This window comes from Dufourea novaeangliae, unplaced genomic scaffold (assembly GCF_001272555.1).
Source record: "Dufourea novaeangliae isolate 0120121106 unplaced genomic scaffold, ASM127255v1 scaffold108, whole genome shotgun sequence".
Taxonomy (NCBI): Eukaryota; Metazoa; Arthropoda; class Insecta; order Hymenoptera; family Halictidae; genus Dufourea; species Dufourea novaeangliae.
This window is the reverse complement of record NW_015374014.1, coordinates 1,197,764-1,224,509: the sequence shown is the minus strand read 5'-3', so window position 1 is coordinate 1,224,509 and position 26,746 is coordinate 1,197,764. Positions and strand designations below refer to the sequence as shown.

General features: G+C 35.0%; 1 protein-coding gene across 1 annotated transcript; it reads left to right on the top strand.

The window, feature by feature from the left end:
- On the top strand, positions 1–26,479 carry LOC107188770 (glucose dehydrogenase [FAD, quinone]). The gene is made up of 8 exons (XM_015577126.1): positions 1–12; positions 637–806; positions 11,226–11,469; positions 12,434–12,692; positions 16,010–16,270; positions 19,116–19,346; positions 24,060–24,387; positions 26,167–26,479. Exons 1-8 carry the CDS (start codon positions 1–3, stop codon positions 26,477–26,479), a joined length of 1,818 nt encoding a protein of 605 aa, XP_015432612.1.
- The last annotated feature ends 267 nt before the right edge of the window (positions 26,480–26,746 follow it).

Below are 26,746 nucleotides of genomic sequence, written 5' to 3'. Positions count from 1 at the left end.
ATGTATATAAAAGTAATGAAATGAATAAATGAAATAAAAACTCTGAACGAATAACATAATAAACAAAAAGATTCTAATGTAAATTTTCAAAACTGCTCAAGTCAATACCGAACTTAATAACATTAGATTTTTGCTCGTACTAACTATGTTATTTAGTCACTTCTGTTGTTCTTGTTGCTGAGACATAAGGTCGTCCATTACAATATTTACCAACACGAAATATTTTATGTGACCTTATAGCAGCGTTTTATTTCGGTTAGGAATTTGTATTAAACTTGCCATAAAAATGCCCTTATACTTACATAAGACTAAATTCGCACTGTACAAACTTCTCGCTTAGGCTATAATACTCCTACTACTGCAACAACGAACAATTGACATTTCCCTACACAATCTATAAATAAGCTCACCCCTTTAAAAAAATTAACCCCTTAATTTCTGACTGGCGACTATGTATTTTCCCTTTGATCTGTGATTTCAATTGTGCAAAAATAGTTGGTAAAAAAATTTCAATATCTTATAAATTAATAATACATGAAATAAACCATAAATAACTTTACCTCGTGACTACCCGTTCCCTATATGCGAGTCCTTCAAGGTGTTCGCCTAGTAGCTAGTTAAACTTGTTGTTCACAGATGAGCTGCAACTGTCCATTGACTGCTTCAACTGGACCGACTCTCGCCTCGACGTGCGGCGGTCCATCTTTTATGCTGTTTATGGGTCTCCTGGAAGTGTTCCTACGCAGCCAATGCGACCTCGAAGATCCTTGCAACAGACCTGTGCCACCCAACACCGTCAACTCCAGGTAAAATCAATTCAAGGTCAAGCTCACGTTAAGCCTCCGATACAGTTCACGGTCGATCGAAATGACAGAGTAATCGCGTCCTTCGGTGAGATCGGATCGTTGATAGCGGAAAGACCGTTCAACTTTTAACGAGACTGAAACAAAGACAGACGAACGTCGTGCAAATAAGTCGAACGTGTAGATTCGACAAGTTTAAGATAAGATTAGCGTTTCAAATGAGATAGAAAAACGACCTCGCCGCAAGTAATCTAACATCGTATAATCTGTTTAATCGTTAGTTCTTCATGTATTTAGTTTACGTTTATCATATCCTCCTGTGGCTGACAAACAAAAGAGGAAAACGACAGGTGGATATTTCCTTTCTTCACTTTAAGCTTTATTAACCTTCATCCGGATAGAATGGAGAAGACCCTCGAGGCTCACAGCACAAAATAGTTAAAATTAATAATTCTCAACTATTGTACTGTAGTAGAATAATCGTGATAGTCCCAGTAATTACCACCCACAAAATTGTATCTGTGTTCCAAAATTAATTGCATGTACTAAGAGTTCAAAAAGTTGAATGTAAAATTTAAAGGAAAGATCGTCTTACAAGAAACAGTATATTCCTGTAGAATCTACAATTTCACAACAATTTTTTTTTATACGATACTACAGCCATAAAAAAATAAACGCAGACAATTTTTGTACGCTCAACGACTATGCAAAATTTTAAAAAATCGAAGCATTCTAATTTTTATAATTTTACACTTTAGCATCAAAATGAACGTACTCCATTTATGAATATACCGTTGCTTTAATTAAATTCTGTCACTACCAATTTCCAAGAAAATTAAAAGCACGTGGTCCCTTTGTGGTATCCGTTACTGTTCCCCAATATCCTAGGCCATTTTTAACACGGAAAAGGTGGAAATATATATAAAGCATTATTATCATTTTATTAAGAAAACAGTACAATATATTATACTAATAAGCCTAATAATAAACTGAATAGCGTAACATAAGAATCTGATGTAGGATGCCATTCTTATTTTATCTTTATCCCTTATTACGTGATCACATTCCTGCCAGAATGAGGCGTAGTGAAAGTGTTAATTAAGTTCGCGGTTTCGAGATTAATGCAAATTATGTCCGCAATTTAAGTGTTTGTAACTCGACACGCGAATAAAGACATTATTTTTTCTTACGCTATACTTTTACCCGTAAACTACAGATGATGTGTAATATTTATAATATCAATACATTGCAAACTAGATTTTAACGTCTTCTTTTTCGCAGATATTTCTCAAACCTCGAAAATTTTCAATTTCGTTCGACTATATTGTATTAACTTCTGCAACACTGACCAGTTTAAAAGTAATTTTCTGTTCAAAATGAGTTTCGAATTTACGCTTACAATTTACATTTACCACAGAAATTGCTTCTACATAAAACGACGTTACTTAAACTAAACATAAATAAAATGTTTAACATATATATGAATACCTAAGTTAATAAATAACTAAAGCTAATCTTCGTTAAAATGGTTTTCTTCAATGTTGTGGCGTGTAATGGATATTATACAAATTTCAATGTTAAACCAAAATAGAACCTACAATTGACTTTGACTAATAATAAGATGTCATAACAATATTACAGTTTCCAAGAAAAAATTAGAATATCGAAATCGTAAATGTACGGAATGTTCGAGTTTCAAAACAGAGTTATGTAAAGTTTAAGGAAGAAATATTTTTAAACGAAAATTCGGTGAACAAAATATTTTTGTTTGAATAAGTTGCAGCACAAAATAGAATATTTGAATTTTACATTACTTGAAATATCTCTTAACAGTAAGAATAACGTAAACAAAAGAATGCTATCTTAACGCAAAAACTCAGAAAGTCTAGGAAAATATATTTCCTACACGAAACAGTCTTTGTACTACTTCGACTCCACAAACTGAATCTAAATAAAACACTGTTTTCGCAATTTTACACAGGTTCCAACACAAAACGATCTATTTAGTATTCCCCGCGTATCGCAAACATTTCACCTAGCTCCAATTTCAAACTCTTAGACATAGAAATAACAAGATAAGGTGAAAAGACCAAACACTCTATTCAAACGCAAAGCTAGGATAACATAGACGCACCAACACAGGAAGAGGATGGCATAAACTCGCGGAAACGGAGGGTTTGTACTGTACAGGAAACCTTAAAATAGAAAGAAAAAAAGAAACATTTACATATAAGGAACCTGTGTATTGCGCTCGATAAAACAAGTAGAGCGTGGCGAGGAGACCGGAAAAATGTTCGCAGCGGACCAATAAACTTCCTGGAGGACCCGTTGAACGACGCCGGAACGAAAGACAGTCTTAATTGTCACTGACACGGTTCACGTAATGTCGTAGAAACTCTGGAGTCCTGTATTCCTCTCTGTTTCTCTCGGAAGTGAGCATCCATGCACGGCTATCCGTGAAATTGTTGCGTACGTGTATCCACGTGTAATAGACCGGGTCGCAATTGTTCCAATGCTTCTCTCACGTTGCATCACATCTAGCCGATGCATCCGCATTCGCACTTATGTATACCGGATGGGGACTTAAGCAACTGGCGCCCCCTTCCAACCCCTTGAGCGTATTAAGCTATGTATGTATAGACTATAAACACTGCGAAATTTCCTCGCGAGGCGGCCTCAACCGACAGCTGTCTCGATCGGTTGCCTCGCATCTTACATAAATATGTAGACTAAGTAACCTACGTGGGACAAGCAAGCGAGGCAGAGTGAGCCAGCAGTTACTGCGAGGGAACCATGACATCTGCTGCTGCAACGTTCGCCTTGATGGTGATTTACAGAACTTTGAAAAATAAAAAGACACAGAGACGAAGACGACGATGGTGGTTCAGAGAATTATAGAAAAACTGACTGCAACATGGAAATAGATGAATGCCAGATCCATTGTGATTTCAAGTTAAATTAGTAAGGATAATCCAACTAAATCAATATTTCTGCTTAAATTTGTGATTTCAAGGGCGTTTGAATCAATTGAAGATACCGTATAAAATTTTACCCGCGTGGCAATGACTGATCTCGAATATTTAATTGCATTAATTGATTGAAAAGTGTGAAGCAATGATACGTACAGGATACAGGAGACAAGCGATTAACGTCAAAGAAGAAGTGGCTATTACATTCAGATTTTTAACTACCGAAGACTCCTTTACGAGTATGCAGTATCTTTTCCGTGTGTCAAAGCAAGCGATATCAACCATCATTCCAGAAGTAAGAAATGTTAGAACCTTTGCTTATTGTATACAACGGTTGTCGAGAAGATTAAAAAAGTAGAATATTTAATGGAAATGAACGCGTGTATTGTAGGAAATTAAATATAAAGCGGAGTTCTGCCAAAGAATATTAGTTGCTGTTATTAACTATAGAAAATATAGGATTAGGAAAACTTATTGCAAAAGATCGTGATTGCTGAACGGTATAGAGCAGGGTTTCCCAAACATTTACTGCAATGGAACACTTCGCAAACCCGGAAATTTTAACGGAACACTTAGCTTATTTTTTAAGTTGGGTAATTCCTACTAGTAAAAAGTAAACAAAAATGTCATTAAAACACATTATTTATTCAGTAATTATTTTTAAATATAAAACTATAATATAATATAAACATAAAAATATAAATAAATAAAGCACTTAATGACTTTGATGATAAAACCTTTCCAAATTGTCGCGGAACACCTATTCAGGTTCAGCGGAACACAGTTTGGGAAACCCTGGTATAGAGGGTATACAATTAAAATTAAGGTTTTAACTCATACGTCAGCGGGATGTTCGAACATCGACCGTGTTCTACTGGTCTTATACTTCTTGTGAGTATCACGTAACAATATGCGTGCAAACGAAGCAAGGAACGAACTGCGAGGCACCTTCGATTCGGTCAAAAAACCGACAATCGTTGACTCACCGCAAGGCAGCCTCAATGCGAAGCACGTATACACTTTGCGAGACACGCCTCGCGAGGCAGCCTCGCAGTATCTATACGTACATAGTTTTAGATCGTTGCCGCGACTCGAGAAAAGTGAGAATGATAGGGAATGATAATCGAAGGGGATTGAAAGTCTATCAAAGCCAATGGGGCGTGAATCCTTGAGTAGCATGAAATTTCATTACTCACCGGGCCGCAATGAAACTGCCTGAAAATAGCGTTCAATAATAATTTACTGTTACGCTGTTCGAGGTTAATGTTCCGTCTGGCGTTCCAATATCGTAATATAAGTGTAGCATGAATATACAGGGTGTTTCAACTAACTTGATCACCTCAAACAATAACTTAACGGTACACTTTATGCAAATTTTGAGGCGTGGAATTTAAATGGCATCAAGGAACACATCTTATAAGGTATTTACGTGCTTTTTTTGTGAGTGAAGGCATTTCAGAGATATCAAGGTCACCTTGATTTTTTTAACGGAATGACCTATTGTTTGTACCGTAGACCGATAGAGTATCAAATTCTTAGTAAAAATGTGTTGATCTTCATACGTCCAAAACTTAATAGGTAACGAGATATTTACAAAATAATCACTGTATTGAAATTGCTGTATTGAAGTTTGTGCTGGATTCATACTAGCGTCACGGTACAGTCAGATCACGTGAATTCAGGTATCGGTCAATATCGCTCACACTCAATTCAATGAGGGTATTCACAGTGCGCGATTCAGTCAAGTCAAATCAAAATCTGTTAACGGTGGAGTCGGTTTGTTAATAATTGCTAGCGATCAAGACCGCCGCGGCAATCACAGGATTAAGAGGGAAGACTCAGTGGGCCGTGAGCTGTGTCCGTGCGCTTACACAACAACGGGAACCGTGTATGTATACGCGATGCACGAGAGAGACATTCGATTTCATAGAATCCAACTTCTGCCTCGATAATTGCACAAATGAAGTTTTCACGGGTATAGTACTCACGGGTAGACTTCCCTATAGGGTGGTCTGGTCCTTAGAAACACCAATAAACACCATACGTTGAAAGAATTAGAATTTTAAAAATTGTGCGATTGTGACAGACGCTGATGAAGCACACAAGATAGCTGCTCAAGTCACATTTTGTCAAATACCACACGATTTAGTTGTTTTCCCGTCAAAAGCTGACCAGACCACCCTATACACCAGTGATGGGCAACTCAGCGCCCGCCAAACTCACTAGCGGGCAACAACGTGCAGTGCAGCATGCGGGCATATGGCAGTGGTGGGTGAAATGTGTGAATGAGAGCACGTATCTATTTCTTCACACACAAATATGTCGTGAATCACGACTCGTGACTCGTGATGTCTCCTGCTTCGCAACCCCTCCACAGGAGTCCGACATCTATCGTATGTACCCAAGAATGAAAATTTCGACGACAAATGTATGAAACTATTCCATATGAAGCTTTGAATATCGTACGGAAGATTTACAAGTTACAGAAAAGGGAATTATTTTTATTGTTATAAGTCTGAATAATATGTAAGCCATGTTTTACTGAATTTATGCACATATTGTTACAAATATATTGTAAACTCGTATATATGTAAGTAATATTTAAGGCAATTGTTGTGAAATTTATTCAAATACTATTGTAAATTGTGTATTTTCATCAGATTTATTCAATGAAAAACAGTTAAGTGGTACATATGTTGTTTATTAAGTCTATCACTACGACTATCTCATATTTTCCCATAAATTCCCAAATTTTTCCGCCATCTTGGATTCAGAAATGTGCCGAAAAAATTTGGGAATTTATGGGACATTTAGTGACGCCCCCACTACTTTGGTGGCGAAAATTGGAACTAATTCCAGAACTTAGAACGATAGTTCGCAAAGGCGCCACCAGTTGGTGCTGCTAAAAAAAAGTTTTAGAATTAGTTCCAATTTTCGCCACCAAGGTGGTGGGGGCGCCACAAAATGTCCCATTTTTCCCGCGCTTTTTGTAAATTCCAAGATGGCGGAAAACCTGTACATTTGTGGCGCCCCCACCAGTTGGTTATAGCTTCTATGTAGATAGTAAGTACGTATTAAAAATTATTTTGTAAATATCTCGTTAACTATTAGATTTAGGACGTATGAAGGTCAACACATTTTTACTCAGACTTTGATATTCTATCGGTCTATGGTACAAAAACTAGGTCATTCCGTTAAAAAAAATCAAAGGGACTTTGAAATTTCTAAAATGCCTCCACCCACAAAAAAACCACGCACCTTATAAGATGTGTCTATTGATTCCATTTAAGTTTTATGCCTCAAAATTTTCATAAAGTGTACCGTCACGTCAATATTCGAGATGATCAAGTTAGCTGAGACACCCTGTATATGTGACTAACAATGTTTCATATTTGCGGAACGTGTTACTGTTAGGTTGGACGCTGATAAACGGCCGCTTAAACAGGTTAAGGTTACGATTATTTCTGCTATAATTAGAAAATATGCAAAATTGTTTCTGCTGTATTTGTAGCGTAATAGAAAGGTAAACTCCATCAAAGGTAAACGTAACAGCCAGGGACCACAGAGAAAACACAATCAAATTCCTCAAAAACTCTGATCTATACCAGAAAATCTAACTTAATCTAGAATTGTACCACCTCTGTAGGTACCTATGTGGCTAATGCTCGAGAAGTCGATGCGACTGAAAGGAACGATAAGGAAAGAAGAAAGGCAATGAGAATGGTTATCTAAATACATGAATTTATGTATTTCTCACTATTTAATTACCTTAGCTTCTCAGTATGTATTTTAAAAGATCGACAAATATATATAAATGGCATATAGTTTGTGGATGAAGTCAGTACAAAGTTATTCTACATCAATTGACAAAGTGGTTTTGCAATTTCACAACTTCATCATTGAAACGACTACATGATTCCTAACTAGATACAATACAGTCATAAACATAAAAACTATTTACAATTTTTTAATTTTTTTTAATTTTTGGACAAAGGGCCATAATAATTGTAAAGCACGCTACAATTGTGAACAATTTACTGCTAAAATCGCAGAAAGAAAATGCATTTTCACGAAAAACAGTTTGTTAGTGAATAATATTCACAATGACATTGTTCAAAACCTAAAAGTAGAAGTTTCGAAAAGTCATATTTCCAAATAAATTTATTTTCACTTTCACAACTATCATTGCGTCACAGTCACTGTACGCGATCATTCTTTCATCATGATAATATGTAGTGACATTTTTATGTACATGACTTTTGTGAAATCACTTGTCGCCGTTTTACTTGTTTTTACATACTTTCACTTTTTCACACACTTAGCTTATCCTCTTACTTAATATTCAGCTGTTCATCGCCTTCACTCGCTGTCGAATCGATCATGAAACACAAAGTTTATAAACTATTCTTTAGGATAGTGCTTTGCCCCAACACAATACAAGCCTCGTGAAAAAACTAATTTCTAACAAGCTCACGCTTCAAATGAAATTCCAATAACTATCGAAAGATGATTCTATTTTTCGTACGAAGATATAAATTCTATCGTTTATTGGCAGTGGCGAGAATAACACACGGAAAATACGAATATCGAACCGGTACCTAACTTGATTATGAAAACCTGTTTCGTTGGCACAGAATTACATTCTTCAGCCAAAATGGTTTTCCTTTCTTCAAGTTGCCACTGTCATTATCACTATTAATCATGCGTACTGAAGTATTTAAGATGATAATATTGAATAACGATTGATACAGGTAAATTATAACAGAATTAATATTTATGAGTTCTTCCTATAATAAGTTTTAACGAGAATCATGTGACCTCATATTTTTGGCTTGGTATCGATCAGTATACTAAATAAAATATAAGCTATAATTTCCGATACAAATATTAGGTTAAGACATAAATAATTTCCTTCTTTCTTTTTTTCATTTACATTGATCCATAACGCTTTACAATAAATTTTAATCTCTTACATATTCTGAAACATCAATCTTACCATTAGTAGTTATTATTCTGTTTAAATATTTTATTATTATAACTAGAAATTAGGAAAAATGTATATCTATTCATATGGATCTTTATTCTTTTGACATTACCAAGTTGCTCTCGTCCACTATGTATTGTCCTTTTCCTGAACAAAATAATATGTACCAATTGCTCTTTTTTAATCAGTATTAACCTTCTTACTGTATCTTTTTGGTATCTGAAATAAAAATTTTGTTCATAAAATCCAGAGCCAATAGTCATTTAGGGATTATTTAATGCACTTCTTAAAATTCTTTTTGTGACCAATATGTTGGCTCACGCTAAGTAACGAACTAGTAGTCGTACTCACACCGTTTTTCTAATGTTTGGATGGCATTTAAAGAATGAAGCAATGTTTCAAACACTGTCACTAAAGTGATAAATCAAGCGTCCATTGTAGTGAATAAATTGGAGTTAGCGGGTTAATTGTTGATTGGCATTTAAAGTAGTATAGATGATTAAATTTCAAACAGAAAAACAATTTCGATGAAATCCACATTTATACTATTAATATTCAAACATAATAATATTATAACAATTTTACCAAAAAGAAAACCTTTCACAAGAAAAATGTATTTTATTTATTTAGCTTCGTTTAAATTCAGGTACCATTCCCTTTAATAATAATATCAACGAAATATCTCTAATACATTGATACAAATTAGTAGTTACTTCTACTATGGTAGATGAAAGAAATCATGTGACCTCGTATTTTTGACCTGGTATCGATCAGTATACTATATAAAATATAAACATAACATTTATACATACTTAAATAAAAGAGAAAACATCTAAAATTGTACTGTCCAAATTATATCATACCTACAAACTGTATTGGAAGAACGATCGCGAAAATGTTGTAGAAGCCTTTGTAGAAGAGGAAAAGAACTTCTACAGTTAGCGAAACGAGTAAAATAAAGCTGTAAATTTGCATGAGTAATTCGAAACTCGTTCCACTAGCACAACAAGCGAAACAAGTTTCCTTACGGTTTAGGTAGCAGTCAGGCCTTCAAGTTACTTCATTTCCAATGGCATTCAAATTTATAATTAATCGAACTGACTCGCAGAGGTTAAAGAACTGAAACTCATAGAAAGTCTCCTACACGAGCGATACTTTATAAACATAAAACACAAATGTAAAGAGTACAGTGCTGATATTTATGAAAATTCAAATTTGTATACGTAGTCTAATTTACGAAAATAAAAATAAATAGAATTTCATTCTATCTCTCTCCGGCAGTTTCATTTGGTTAAAAATAAGAATAAAACGTGATTAATATATTTATTTCGTTATACATACTTATATTTATAAATACTTTGAAATATGTGAAAACATTTACGTCAGAATAATTATTTCAGTAAATAATTTCCTAGTCGAGAAATGAGTGGTTGAACTAGAGCTGTGACTTTATAAGATACCCGGGTACCCTGGTATTCGTGAGATACCCGGGTTTACAAAAATTACCCGAGTATCTATGAGATATTCAAACATATGGGAGATATTCAAAAACATGACTTACTCATTCTTATAATTGTATAATAATATACTAATATGGGTACTGGCACGTGTTTTAAATTTATTTTCATACTAGCTTATTGAAAATATTTAAAATAAAATTCAGTTTGACATTAAATTTTTAAATGTCAACCAAATTTAATGTCTTTCGTTTCCACTGTAGCCATATGGTTACAAACTATAAATTACGAAATAATACATATCAGTGTCGTATATTTTTCATACGTATGAGTATATAATATTTTCTTCTAGTCTTATATACAATGACTCACAGATTTGTTCATATACTTTCGAAAGAACAAATGTAAAATTTTTGTATAAGATTCTTATTTATTTGTTCGCGTTACCTGGAATTGTACTATCCTTCTTTGCATAATAACCTTTTCTGAATTTTAAAGTAAAATTTTCGGTTTCATATGTAATTTGGTTAAATAAACATGACAGTCTACCGTGAACACATTTATGAGCCACTGTAAATAGCATGACACAAACTTTAATATGCATTTCAGAAGTCAACGGTAAAGTACGACATTACTGTCCGCAGTTTCTTTCATTCATTAGAATTCAGTGTTGAGCATTGTTAAAAGTACAGTAAATACTTATATAGCCTTAATTTCTTTCAAATATTTCTTTTAGAAGTTAAGAAAAACTGATAAGTATTATTATGTATTTATATAACTGTGATAAAAGTAAAAAAAGTTATCAAATGGCGACGAATGAAAAACGGCATTGAACGCTTTCAAAATGTTAAAGTGTTCTTGTGATTAACTTATATGTCATGCAATATGTATAAACAAAAATATGAAATAATATTTATTTCGGAATTGTTAAGTAATCTGGGAATGAACGGGGTAAACGAAATTTACATACTTATGACAGTATGTTTTTAAAACTCTGAATATTTATGTTTAGGTACGACTTCGTGGTAATTGGAGGTGGCAGCGCTGGCGCTACAGTGGCTGCAAGATTATCGGAGGAACCGCGATTCTCTGTGTTATTGCTGGAAGCTGGCTTGGATGAACCGACTGGAACCCAAATACCATCGTTTTTCTTCAATTTCATCGGGTCTAATATTGATTGGCAATATACTACGGAGAGCGAGGACGGAGCATGTCTAAATAAGAATGATCGAAGATGCTACTGGCCAAGAGGAAAAGTATATAATTAACAATCAATTTATCGTTTAATAACAGTGTTTAACAAGACCTAAACTTATGGAACTAAACATGGTAAATTGCACAAATCTGACTGTCATATAAGTTGCTTCGACGATCAAAATTTTCGAACGTGACTTTACAAAGAGTATTCGTGTAATTTCGTATGGAAAATGTATAACAAAGGCTAAAGAACATATTCACAAGTTATAATCATTTTTGGCCTCGAGAAGTCTGCAGCTGCTTGCTTTCTGTAACAATCTTGTCATTGATCTCATCTTACATCGCCACAAATTAGCACATTAAGACATATCAACCATTACACACAATAAAATCGATTTGATTAGAATTTTCGAAAGTATTGTTGTATAGTAGAAGAATCTAGTACTTGGAAGCAAAGTACATACCAACCATAGACTTACTATTTTCATTGCATCGTGGACGAATCATTAGAAAGTGATAAATTACAAATGTAATATGTACATACATCATGTACATATATGTTTACTGTTTTTTTTTACAAATTCAGCATTTATGTCTGAAGAAATTAAGTACCTGTGCTAGCGTGTCGAATGTACACTAAACTAAATTGTATTATATGTATATAAAATATAATATAATTTAGAATAATGTAGGTAGTATAATCTAAAATGTAGAAGAAATTAAAGATCAACATTGATTTTGACAAAAGCACCTTTATGATTTCGGCAAGTGCAAAATAAGAAATGTGTAGACCGTTATTTGCCAGGTTTGGTAGTTTTAGTGTTAAGAGTATTGATAATCACTCTCGAATCTTCATACAGTATGTACATTTACCAATAAAAACGCTGAAAAGTAGTCCTGATTTAAATTATAATATTATATTAATGAAGAATTATATTGAATTGGTCATTGGTATACTCAATAAATCCAAATAATCAGTTATGTCGAATAACTGTATAATTGTAATCCTTTGGATTTAATCAGGTATTAGGTGGCACCAGCGTCATGAATGGAATGACATACATGAGAGGTTCGCGAAAGGATTACGATGACTGGGCCAGGCTTGGCAACGTGGGATGGTCTTATCAAGATGTCCTTCCATATTTCATCAGGAGCGAGGATAATCTTCAAGCTAACACTATGGATTATGGTTATCATGGTGTTGGTGGACCTCTAACGGTTACACAGTTTCCGTATCACCCACCTTTAAGTTACGATCTTCTTAAGGCTGGAAAGGAACTTGGTAAATAAAGATTATGTATTTATTTTTCATGAACAGAAAAAATTACATCAACAATCATTGGTTTCGATACCACTACTTATTATTGCACATTGTGTATTTGTTATTATAGCATGGGTATAAGGTATTAAAAAAATGTCGCATTTTTCTTATGTTATTTCTAAATAACAAAAGCAGTTTTTTCGATCAAAATTTACCAACAAAGACTGAACCGTGTATGAGTAGTACGTACAAATGTTTTTACAATGTTTCTTTGAAAATAAATATGGCGGACGAGAGTACGCCATAGCGTGTACATCTGGTCGGTGTACGTGTTTTCCTATAAGTAGGTTTCTGAAACAAAACTTTAACAGTGGAATACTACAAAAAATCAAAATTTTCTATCGTCAGATGTATAACTTTTTCGATATTTTAATTTTTAACTGACTCACGCATAAATAAACGGCCATTTTCTTACAAAAAAATTAACTTTTTACTTCAAAGCGTCGCCATTTTGTTATTTTTCAATCAAACGACACCTAACCCAGACCGAATCCATAAACGTAGATATATATCTTAAAGAGAACTTTGTTAGATTTGTTATTTTCAAATAATTGTTAACAAAAAATATAAAAAGAGAAAATCATGTTTCACGATTTTTGTGACAATGACATTAAATTGGAAAGAGTTACAATTTTGATATAACTGATCTTTCCGAAAAAGCTCATTCGCTGTAATACTACAAAGAGAAAAGCATATTTAAAGATTCTTGTATGATATAATGTTCTTCCAGGAATATTAGGTGTATGAAAATAATATTTCTAAATTAATATTAGATTGTTGTACCCGAAATGATCATTTTATTACTGCCATTTGATACTATATTGATCGTTATACGAGTTTTATTAGAAAAAGTAAGATTAAATGAACTCTATACACGTTTTTCATTGAAATACAAGTATGACTTTCAAGTTTTTATTTGAAGATAACTCTTCGAAGAAAGTTTTAATTGTCATCTTTGTTTTCTGTATTTTTTAACAGAAACGTATATACATCTTTCCAAAAGTTATTTGTGAATTTGACTTAAATGTTCATTAAATTAATATTATTATTATTATTTTAATTCACGTGGAGGAAATAACTGGATTTAACTGAATTAATTAACTTACCTATTAACTTATTACCCTACCTTAATTAACTTTAGTCTGTAACATAATTGACTTTATTGTTATGTTAGATAGTATCTTCAAACGTGTGGAGTATACTGTGTCATTTTTAAATAAAGAACGAAGCTATGCTAATAACTTTCTCTCACAAAAGTAACATCAAATATACCTGTCAGTAAAATCGCTCATTTCTTGTACAACGACCTAATATTGTTCAATACATATATAACTAAATAAGTTTAGACATTTTTACCTTTTCTTCCGCTCTAACGTGATGCAATTATCATTGTCGAGACGAAGCGATTAACAGGCTTGAAAAAAAAACTGATCCAAGGGAAATAGTAACAGAACCACGATCTACTTAAGCGAATCAGAGAAAACCAGTTATGTATTACGCGTTAACGAAGAACTTGTTTCGTCTTTATTTCCTTGGTATTGCTCTTGTAGGTCCTAATGAACTGTTTCGACGTTCATCGAAAGAATTGTTACGTCAGCATGTCTCACGGCCATTAATTGCAACACTATTTTCGCCGATGGTTTTTCGTCACTGTCGAATTGTGCAACCGGGGAACATTATTCGGCTACGAATGAATATAACCCGCCATGTTGCGATCTGTAACTGGACAAATTCGGTTACAATTCATAAATATTGGATTGGTCACAAAGTAATCTCGAATTTCTGAAGTAAATGGTTCTCTTGTGCTTTTCAATGCAAAACACTGCCCCTAACTAATAAAATATGTGAATATTCTGAAAGCTGATACTTCAACATGTCGTTTAACCCTTTCATTCCCTAATTATTTAAAAATTACCAAAGAAATATTTTGTTGTATTTTTGCGTATATTACATGACGTATAAATGATTCACAAGAACATTTTAACGTTTTGAAACCATTGATGCTATTTTTCATTTGTTGCCATTTGACACTTCTTTGCTTTCATCACAGTTATACAGGGTGGGGCAATAACTATGTCCACTTTGAATATTGCCGTTATTTGTAATAATATGAAAAAATGTTATATACAAAACTTACACGGTATAGAGGGGGGCATATTGTGACACACACATTTTCTGCGTGAGTGAAGGCATAGAGAAGATTTCAAGGTCAACTCTATTTTCAACTCTCTTTTTTTTATCGCGATGTGATAGCCGGTGTTGAGACGACTTCAGCGAGCTGTCATTGAAGGTCATGCAACGTCAAATGTGATAGTAAAATAAACTTTCTTACGTTACAGGAGATGCTCGAAGTGGTGACCATTTGCGTCAATGCAAAGTTGCAATCTTCGTATCGCTGCATCACGTGCATGTCTTATCGTTTCTAGATCGGTCTGGAACGAGAAGTCGGCACTAGAAAGAGAGGACAGTAACTTCTGTTTCCGCAGTCGGTGCCCCACTCCGGGGGTACCCCCAGTACGAGGCTCAAGCTGCCTCGTCCGCTACGTACTGAGCGTCGCATGCTACAGGTTTGCGGCCCGTACGGAGAGAGGTCTTCCCACCACACCGCCAGCGATAAGACCTCACCCTGTACGGGCCGCAGGCCTGTAGCATGCGACGCTCAGTACGTAGCGGACGAGGCAGCTTGAGCCGAGTAGTGGGGGTACCCCCGGAGTGGGGCACCGACTCCGGGAACAGAAGTTATGCAGCTCTGATGTAACCATTGATCGGCGAGAGCGTCGCATGCGAGCCACGCAGTCGAGTCGAGTGGAAACAGAAGCTTTCTCTTTGTTTTCCAATCACTTGTCCTTTTCTATGTTGGGAATACTACAAAGGCGAGTTGCCGTGGCTCGAGCTTCGGGCAAAAAACGTATTCACAAGGGTCAGAAGCGTTTCGCGTAGTCCACGATTATTGTCCTAGCGCGGACCCGAGTTCGGGACAATAATCACGAGACCCCTGTACAACTCATTGCGGAGCACTATGTATTAACACGTTCCCTGCCAGACCGTTTTTTGAAGACTTCCCGTTCAAGCCGCGTGGGGCGTATTAAACATGAGTTTTTTCGTTAATTGCAAGTGAATTGCAGACGTTAACTGAATTCTTTTTAATTACCATTAAAGGAAAGATTTCCATTTCAAAAGAATTCATAAGAAGTAAAATCCATTCACTTCGATCTATTTTAAAAGAAATATGATTCCTGGAATAACAAATCGGTGCGTGTTTTTATCATTGTTTATAGGATACGGAACCGTCGATCTAAACGGACGAACTCATACCGGATTCGCCATAGCTCAGACAACATCTAGAAATGGATCCCGTCTTTCGACCGCTCGAGCGTTTCTTCGGCCAGCTAGAAATCGACCGAATTTCGACATTATGCTGAACTCGACGGCCACCAGAATTCTTTTCGACAACAACAAAAGGGCGGTCGGCGTGGAATTCGTACACGACGATAAGGTTCATCGGGTTTCTGTGGCTAAGGAAGTCGTCATAAGTGGAGGTAATTACGTTCATACTAATATGTAATCATAATTTTGACAATGATTGTCACTATAAGTTTGATAATAACACTATGCTGCAGTAATTGAAATAACCACATCAATTTAATCGATTGATATGCTTTTTCATTAACCCTTTAACGGCCAGTGTTATATCGACGCAATACGCCCTTTAAAAGTGCGTCAAATTCTGTCACCAATTAATATCTAACGTTTGTCAGCAAGGACCCGTAGTTTCACTAATGTGAAGTAAATCTCCATGTTTTACTGGAGAAATTCAAGTATTTCCACCATAAATAAATACAAAAAGAAAAAAGTGAAAAAAAAATGGTATATAATATACAGGGTGGGGCAATAACTATGTCCACTCTGAATATTGCCGTTATTTAAAGTGGACGTTAAGTTTTAAATGACATTTGTTAGCAAAGTACGTAGGAGTTTGTAAAAGTATTTATGTGTGTAAAAATGATGAACATTTCAAATAAAAAGAAAATGATTTTGGCTAAAAAGTTTTACACAGAAACATCTATAAAAAAGAAAATTTTTAAGATATCGAAAAAAACCTGAGGTACAAATCATTTTCAGGCGGTCCGGGTGGTCTAGTTAACGCTATCTAACTTTGATATCACGTACCAGTTTTTCCATTATTGAGTAAATGAAAATGTTTTCCTACGGCCCAGTGTAATCTTCGAGTCAGACACCTGTTTCGAAGAAACTAAAACCTACAAGATTCAAAATTTTAGTTTCATGTGTTTAACTCGTCAACAGTAAACAGTATGAACAAATAAAAACTGTTTGAACAGTAAACATTAATTTGGGTAATATAGGTTAATACACAGCAAAATACAGCAAAATAAAGGCATTAATCAAATTTAATAATACTTACATGTAACTATTAGCACAATAAGATATTTACTCCGGGTAATGAATATCTATGTAATTTTCATGATTATAAATGAGTGTCTAGAATCGATAATTTGTATAAACATCTATAGTCTAGTAATGATATTTGTAGTACAGTAAAGATTCTCGTATCCGAACTAATAGAGAGACATGAGTGTTCGGATAATAGATCAATAACATTTTTCATACTAACGTTTATTTGCGGATCCAATATCCTTTCGGCTATTAAATTACAGAAATGTTTAAACCGTAAGATTCTATCGAATTTTGAACCGAATTCGATCGAACAGAAGAAAATGTACATTGTATGTAAGCATTACATACTTGTAACAGCAGATGGCACCTGTTGCTGGGAGGCACTTTGTTCGGATAACAGAATATTCGAATAGTAGAATGTTTGAACAGTGGTAGGTACTTTCGAATATTAAGATATTCGTATAACGATTTGTTCGGATACGAGAGACACTACTGCACCTTAGAAAATGTGGAAACCAATATCATTGATTACGCATTGAGTATCGTAATTATGGATGTCCTTGGACACGCATATTCGGAAATTCTCTATTTCAATAGTAATTAGTTCTCCAACGTCTAAATAACCAGTTTCGCTTTAATGGCAACAATCAACCGGCTATTCTCGCAGAGACGATAGAAATTGCATGTCCTTCAAATGACAAAAATCAGCAAAGATCGTAACGGAAGAGGACACTTCGAGACGGACACTTCAGAGGACGGTCGGTTAATGAGTGCTAATGGCTCTCGAAGGGAGGAGAGGGGGGGCAGTTATAATACGAGAAACATCAGGCCCAAGGTTGTCCACGCTTTAGATTTTTATACTATGGGTAAATATCCCCCCCCCCCCGTGTTGAAACCAATTCAGCCATTGTCAATTGGACCTTTGTTCAATTTATGGTCAGTGACATTTTGTCCAAAAAGTGTACCGATTTCATAATAGAGTCAGTGCTGCTTTCTTGTAAAGATTCGTTTCTCTTTTGAATGATACTAAATCAGGTGTAGTTATCTTTTATATTACCATGACAAAGCGAAAATATATTAGTTGTTTCGTTATCTATTAAAGGTGATCTTCGGTCAACATATTCGATAAGTACGTAATATTCATGGATTTACACAGAAAACAATAGAACTGCATACGGTAAAAAGCCGTTTTAATCTTTAGAATTACATACTTGAAGAATAAAAAATATTGTATTGTTTAAATTTTATCAATTTTTACTTTATATATATAGCACTCATTATACTACTGTAGACGTTGTAGGTCTTGACGGGCGCCATCAGAACACATGATTATCTTAAGTCAAAAAACAAACAGTATACTTCTAATATGTGTATTTTAATAGCTATGGCCTTACCTATCTAACCTATATTTAATCCAAAAAAACAACCCGGCGATCTTGGGCATGTACTAAATTTTAGTCAAATTAAATTTGTCCATAAAAAAAATGAGTGATCCAAAGTTATCCACGAGTGATCCAAAGTAATTACACTTTTTATCTTGACGTTTTGGGAAACACGCATTGCAAGTTTTTTTTTTCATTCTCGAGTTAATCATATGTGTCTAGAGCACTGTTCAAACTTTTTACCTTTAATTAGCTATTCCTACATCATACAACAATCCCTCCGTGACTTCATATTCCACTTCCATTTCAATTTTTTTATTTTTTTCAAGCACTTCTTTTTTTAACGAAAAAATGAGAAGCATATGGAGCTCCAGATATTTTAAAAAGTTTGGAAAAACTATAATCTATTAGATTTCACATTTTAAATAAGGAAGACAGCGTGTACTTGTGTCATATGATCGAACGTCAACATTGTATTTTAAAAATCCTCTGTCACGTTCCTTTATTACCATTGAAAGTTCAGTGACACGAACGAAGGCTTTCTCAGGTGTGATCATTTACATATCGTCAACGATTTTGATTTAAGGTGCTGTAAATTCGCCGCAAATACTTCTGAACAGCGGCGTCGGGCCGCGGGAAGATTTACACGCGGTTGGTGTACCGGTTGTTCTCGATCTGCCCGGCGTCGGCAGAAATCTTCACAATCATGTCGCCTACACGCTGACCTTCACCATCAACGACACCGACACCACTCCCCTCAACTGGGCTACTGCGATGGAGTACCTTCTCTTCAGGGATGGCCTGATGTCCGGCACAGGTAAACGATCTTTTCACCGCTACTAAAAAGACTTTATTGTCGGTAGACCGGCAGAAATTTATGCAAATTCACAATTTCGAATGATAATGCGTAGAATTTAAAAGTGGATAGAACATTATATTCTGTACTAAGGGGCTCCACCACGATAAAGGATCTATCAGAAACGTTTATTTTAATATGTTTTAAATTTATGCTATGAACTCATAAACATTCGTAGTCTAATTATCAGAAATGTGACGGAATTATTAATTGCCCGAATGTCTCGGAATATATTACGTATTTTCAGTTACTTTCTTTCCTGTTATTTCGTTTATACATCAGAGGAGTAGAATCGCTCACAAAACGATGACCATAATTAGTACAGAGTAGAAGACTCAATACTGACACTTTAAGAAACGACACAGACTATGTATATTGCAAAGTTTTTGTATTAATTGACCAGAAGCATACATGTTTATTTGTATTTATTATTATTTAATATGTTTAATTGAAGTACAAATTTTTGGTAACATTCTGAACCTCTACTTTTGTTTATAAATTCGTTAGTTTCAAACATATATTTCGAAAGCTAGCTACAGGCTGGTCCGTTTATTCGTGGCATCTAAAATATCTCCGTTGTTTTTGGGAATAGGGTAAAGACTGTTTGATGGAATTCTACAGTTCAAAAAAGTGTTTATAACTTTTCATGTTCATGGTTATAAAATACAAAGACACTAAACTTACCATAACAAAGTGCATAGTAAAAAAAAGTAGTTCTTACTGAGCAACAGAACTCGATAACGTTAAAATTTTTAAAACAGTGAACTTGAGATAGGTGTTTTACCAAGCATATTCTGCATACTGTTGAATAAACTAATGCCATCTAAGACACATTATCCCATTGCAAAAATCATCGGAAATATTTTTCTGATCTGGTAAAATGATGCAGCAAACTGCCACAAACCGTTCGTCTAGATTGGCCCTAAAAGGGACACGCCAAATCACTCTCTAAGTACTCTAAACAACCCGAAACATCGCAAAGCAGTACATAGGCGTAGCCAGAAAGGCAGTGAGGGGCACTTAGTCCTCATCCCCTCTCCTCTGAACGAAAAAAGTGGCTTTTACCCTACCGTAAAGGGAAAAAAGTCAATTGCCCCTCCCCCCCAAAAAAATTGTATTAACTAGTAGTTTGTATGTAAACATAAATCTAACATCCATTTAAAGTAATATTATATAATAATCTAGCTACGCCTATAAAGCTGTATCAACTTCAAGCCGTATTCGGGAAGGAACGATAGGAAAGACACAACCAGGACGAACCCGTTCAGTCGAACGAGTTGCATCCAAAACGATTGATTCAGAGTGGCGTGTTACCTGTTATCCAGTGAAAGCGTATTGCACAATGATCTGGTTCATGTTCACCGATCAACGATGATGCAACTGGGTGCCGATTTGTCAGAGGATTTCCCGGTGCTCCCTCTGTTGGTCCAACCCACCGAACCATTCGGGGTAGGGACATTCGATTCCATTTAAATAATCAATTCTCGGATCAATTCTGAATCGAATCATAAAAAAGCGTATATAATAATTACATTAGCATACTATATGAACACATAATATGTTAATGTAATTATTAGTAATTAATCTAGTTTTATATATGTATATATCCCAAATAGCACGAAAACGTCATATGTACGTCCGGAAAAAGGAACGTTCAGGAGGATGTCCCGAAAGAGACTATATGTCCCCTCTACGTTCTCTTTGAGACATTACTGTACACACACATAATTACACGATCAGGTCGTAAATTTAAAAAAAAAAATTGAAGACAGAAAAATTGGTTCTCGATTTTCAGAGTAAAGAATTGATCCTCAGAAAAATCGATTCAAAAGATCGATCTTTAAACCAAAAGAATCGAATCGAAATCGAAGATTCCCTATTCGGAGGGCCAGTTGAGTTTTACGGTCTGTCAACCGCCATTTGATCGACGGATCTAATCTATCTCCACGATCTATCTCCCGCGAGACCAATAAGAAGTGTACGGCTCGCTACAGAATTCAGCCGATTAGCGTTTAATTCGTAACTCCATTAGTCGTTGGTTCCGGCATTTGTTGCCTCTCGCAACAACCGTCACCGCGTTCGCAGCGTTCCTCGGTTCATGTTTTTCAGCGCTGAAATCTCATGCGAGGTGCACGACATGCTCCGAAAAACCATAATCGGGACTTTAATTACGCTGTGAAGTTTCCACGGACGGAGACTCTAAATGATCCGTTTAGAAGGATATCAGTCGATCGTTAAGTGAAACCCAAACCGACCGGGAATTATTCGGTATTTAACCGCAATTCTTGGATGGAAGGAGTTCATTGTTGCAATAATTTCACCGTGCAGTGTTTCTGAATTAATTAAATACTTGGAGATTTTAGGAAGAGATATAGCAGTATTGTACTTCCAATAATTTTAGGTTTCCATTCATCCATATTCCTTTTTTTTTTAATAATTCCATATACTTCTAATTTATTAAGAATATAAACTCAATTCTTGGAACGAGAGACTTCGAGTTCCTCGTTGCATTATTTCACTAATACAATGTTTCTGAATTTCTTAAATATACATATGCAGCTTTTGTGAAGAAGTAGATTACTGTACTGTGAATAATTTTAGATTTCTATTTATCATCATCACCCAGATTATTGGGACTGTGTACTCAATTCTTGGATCAAGAGACATCGACTTCCTTATTACACTATTCCATTCATACAATGTTTCATAATTTATTGAATATGTATAAATTTTGAGGAAAGATGTAAGATTACTGCAGTTTGAACAATTTTAATTTTCCACGCGTCATTTTCACACAGGCTTTGTCTAGCATCTTTCTCTTAATCAATCTACCTGTACTCATAATATGGTTCCTGATATTACTGATAACAACGATAAACCGCAATGTTGCTAGATTCCATCTTATTAAAATTATTACGAGATTTCTTCTCACCGTGTGTTTCATATACGGAGTTTATGTACAACTTTTCGTAACATCACCTGGATAATTGCCTGCAAAACAGGACACTTTCAGTTCAAGATACAACGGAAAATGTGTTCACTAGTTTTCTCACATCTAGGCGTCATGGATTTTGAATACATCACTTCGATTATTATACTCGATTACGAATTTTATTTTAACAAATCTAGACGGATAAGTCAATAATTTATCAATACACCATACCGATTCCTCTCAATTGTCGTCACGAACTCGGGTCCGCGTCGGGACAAGAATCATTCAGACTGCAGATTTTTATGCAAAAGGATATTTCGATATACTTTTACTACTTTGCATATTAGATATGTTTTGCATATTGTAGGCAGAAAGCATATGCATTAAACCAGTTCAGAGAATCTTACATGTGCTACATCTACATTGAAGATTTCCGTGTGCATACGCATATTTTTCGTTCATATTCGCATGTTTTTCGAGTATAAGTTCCATAAGCTTTGTGCATATTTTACGTGCATAAAAATCCGCAGTCTAAATTAATCATATAGAAAGAAATGCTTCAGACCCTCGTAAATTAGTTTTTTTAGGCGGAGAGGCATCAAAATATGCGCTTGGACAACGCCTCGACAATAATCGTATAGAACAAGCGAAACGATAATCGAGAGGAGTCTGTAGTACATAATTATAAATAACATTTTTTTATAAAAATTTACCAATATTATTATAAAAGTACTTTTTACAATGGTCATTTTATTAAAAACGTAATGTCTGTAGTTAACAGGAAATTATTAAAACTTTAGAAACGAATTTTAATCATAGCAATCGATTCTTCGAATTTGTTTGAATTTAAATGATTTACATTTTTATGTTACCCTTAGTTAACAAATTTACCAAAAATAAGTAACATTCTTTCAACTGGAATTATTTATTCCCTTTCCTTGTGTAGGTAACTCATAAATCTCGAACATTCACAAAATAAAGTGCTTTTTAAAGTATTCGATAAATGAAGCAAATAGTTCCGAATACGCAGTTGCTCGCGGGAGCTAGTTTTTATTTTATCTGTTCCTTCGATTTCCCACATTAGAAGTGTACATACATGACAGGATATATTTCTAGATCACGTAATGTTTGACTTAATTGGAGACTGAAAAATTACAATGTTATGTATCAGATGTAATTAGATTTTTACGAAATACAATGAAGTATGTAAATGTAACATATTTTGCTATTTAAAAGAAAGCATCCGTTAAAAATTCGAATAAACTTTTTCACTGTTTTTATTCGACATTTTTTCAGCCTGTTAGTTCACACAATCGAGATTCAATTGTATTTCAATGTATATTTTACCATATCGATAACCTGCGTTCATTATAATAGATTTCATATGAAATCGCTACGAGGGTAATCAATTCACACTCTAATGTAGGCCGGCGTATTTTACTTGCGAGCGCGTAGATGGAATTTGAACGAAATGAAAGTAAAATGACACGTATGTGTAACAAAAATAATCTTTTATTAAGAACACGCGTTTCGCCCGTCGAAGACGCAGTAAATATAAAAATTAACAATGGCATCTGTGTTTGACGCACGGGGATCCCATCACGTGACAGCAGTGTAATTTGGAAAAAATCAAATCTTACGCTAAATTGAATTTTTAATCATTTTTAAAATTTCTCCCATCTGTCCATCTATTTTTCGTAAGAAAAATATTTTACGAAGTCGCCTTTCTCCCTATTTAACAGGCATATCTGAAGTGACCGCCATGGTGAACACAAAATATGCGAATCCAAAGGAGGACCATCCAGATATCCAACTGATTTTTGGCGGTTATTTGGCGGACTGCGCGGAAACCGGCATGGTCGGCGAGTCAAAGGGTGCGAATCGCACGATCTACATAATTCCTACATATTTACATCCGAAAAGTCGCGGTTATATTCGTCTGCGGGACAACGATCCCTTATCGAAGCCAATGATTTATCCGAAATACCTGAACCATCCAGAAGACGTGGCCGGCCTCCTTGAGGGTATTAAATTCAGCATCAAGTTGGCGGAGACCGATGCTCTCAGCAGGTACGATCATTCTCTCTCTACATACAGTAACAGACAAACAAAAATACCAACGATCCCTTACTAAAAATCTTACAATTCGAACTACATATGTGCCCATAATTATGAAAGTGGTCTAAGTCAAAATTTAAAAAAAATGATTTCATCAGTTATTTCACACCACATTATTTTAAACTAAATTAATTCAATGTAATTTTTACGATATCGTCAAAAATGAACCATTAGATAGTGGTTGTAATTTCAACATTATATGGAATTCATTTAGTGTTAATTATGAAAGTGGTCTAAGTCAAAAATTTAAAGAAATTATATGAACATAACCACAAATTTTTGGTATCTGGTCATTCCTTTCTACCGAATGACCGTGATTTTGGGTTGATAGAAATGAAAATAAAAAAAGCAAATTACTTATACAACCCTGAGCATTATTATGAATTGATAGAAAAGTGTAGAAGAAGAAATACATTTTCGGTAAAACGAATGTCGCAGCCGGATTTTATTTCAACGAAACCACTAGAAGAGTCAACGACAAGAAGAGTAAAAAATACCGCGGGCGAATCTGTCTCTTGGCTGCAAATTCAATGGATGAGATTCTTGAAAAATGAACCTTATAAGATATTCTATAAAACTTCTTTAGATGATTCTAAATTCCACGTTTTGGATCTTTCACCTAAAAGAGGAAGACCAAAAATATACGGAAATATTAAATTACTTCCATTATACACCACCACTAGACCAGTAACGGAAGAAAAACATAAAGATATTATGTGTTTACTACCATACATCCCTCCGGTTTTTCAGGAACATTTTAAGAATCTTAAAAACTCATAATGATAAAAGCCTAAAATGATAAAAATGGATTACTTTTTAAAAATAATTAATAAATGTTCATGAATTATTTCATTAAAATTATTGTTTCTAATAAAACCCGTAGTTTTTTATTGCTTTAAGTCTTAATGAAGAAACAGCATTGTTAATTGTTCCTGAAATAAGTATATCACACGCTTCTTGAATTCTGTGTTTCATATTTTCTTGTGCCGTTGGCGGGTTAAAGTACACTTTATCTTTTAAAGTTCCCCACAAGAAAAAGTCTAGTAGTGTAAGATCCGGTAAACGTGGTGGCCACAGAAACTCTTCACCGCGACCGATCCATCGATTCGGAAATTGTCTCTGCAATGCTTATCGTGATTCTTTGGCATAATGTGCAGGACAACCATCATGCTAGAACCAGATTGATAGGCGGATATGTAATGATACATCTTGTAACAGACCTGGTCATATCTCCGTAAGAAAACTTGCGTATTTTCGTCCTGTTATTGTCCATGAATGAAATATGGTCTAAATATCTCATCATTGAGTATACTACAGCATACATTGACACTCCTTTGTCGTTGGTGATCAACCTCTCTAATCCAGCGAGGATTGCTTTGTGACCAATAATGGATGGTTTTTTAGATTAACATCCTCATGGTTAGTAAACGTCGCCTCATCCGTAAATAAAACACTTTGTAGGAAAGAATCACTTTCGTCTACTTGTTGCAAGAGTTTCTGAAAAATCGAACGCGATTTTCGAATTCTGTTCCATATAACTCCTGATGAAGTTGCACGTGATATAGATTATAGATGAAATTTTTCTGTGACTAAAATCATGTTGACCAGTGTTAGCATCATTACTCGTAAACTGATTACGATTATTATCATTACCAACTTTGTCGTTACGTAGTCTTTTTTTGTTTTAATATCATTGTCCCTAGTAAAAACAAGCATTATCTTCCTTGATAGATATGGATTCCAATTGGACCGTACCCCGGTCAAGAATTGCGAACACCTGAAGTTCGGCTGCGACGCTTATTGGGAATGTGCCATGAAGCACGACACAGCGCCAGAAAATCATCAGGCTGGTTCGTGCAAAATGGGACCGTCAGACGATCCTTTGGCCGTTGTGGATAATCAGCTGAGGGTTAGGGGCGTAAGAGGCGTACGAGTGGCCGACACCAGCATCATGCCCAGGGTCGTGTCCGGCAACACGAACGCTCCTGCCATCATGATCGGCGAACGGGCTGCTGAATTCATCAAGCGAACCTGGGTAGGCTGAACGATGCTTTTTCACGAAGGAGGAACGACCTTTGAAATCAAAAACATTATCACTCACTGATTGAAATTTATATTTGATTAATGTAGAACGTCAATCAAGAATTTTGTACCTCATCCAACGAGTCGAGTCAATAACTATATATAAACAAAGGAAGGTGATGACCATTTAGGTGGGGCCAGACCTGGACGAATTTTATTTGAAATGAAAATAAGAAATAACTATTTGAAATAATTCATTTCAGAATTTTGTTTTTAATACTGTTATTTG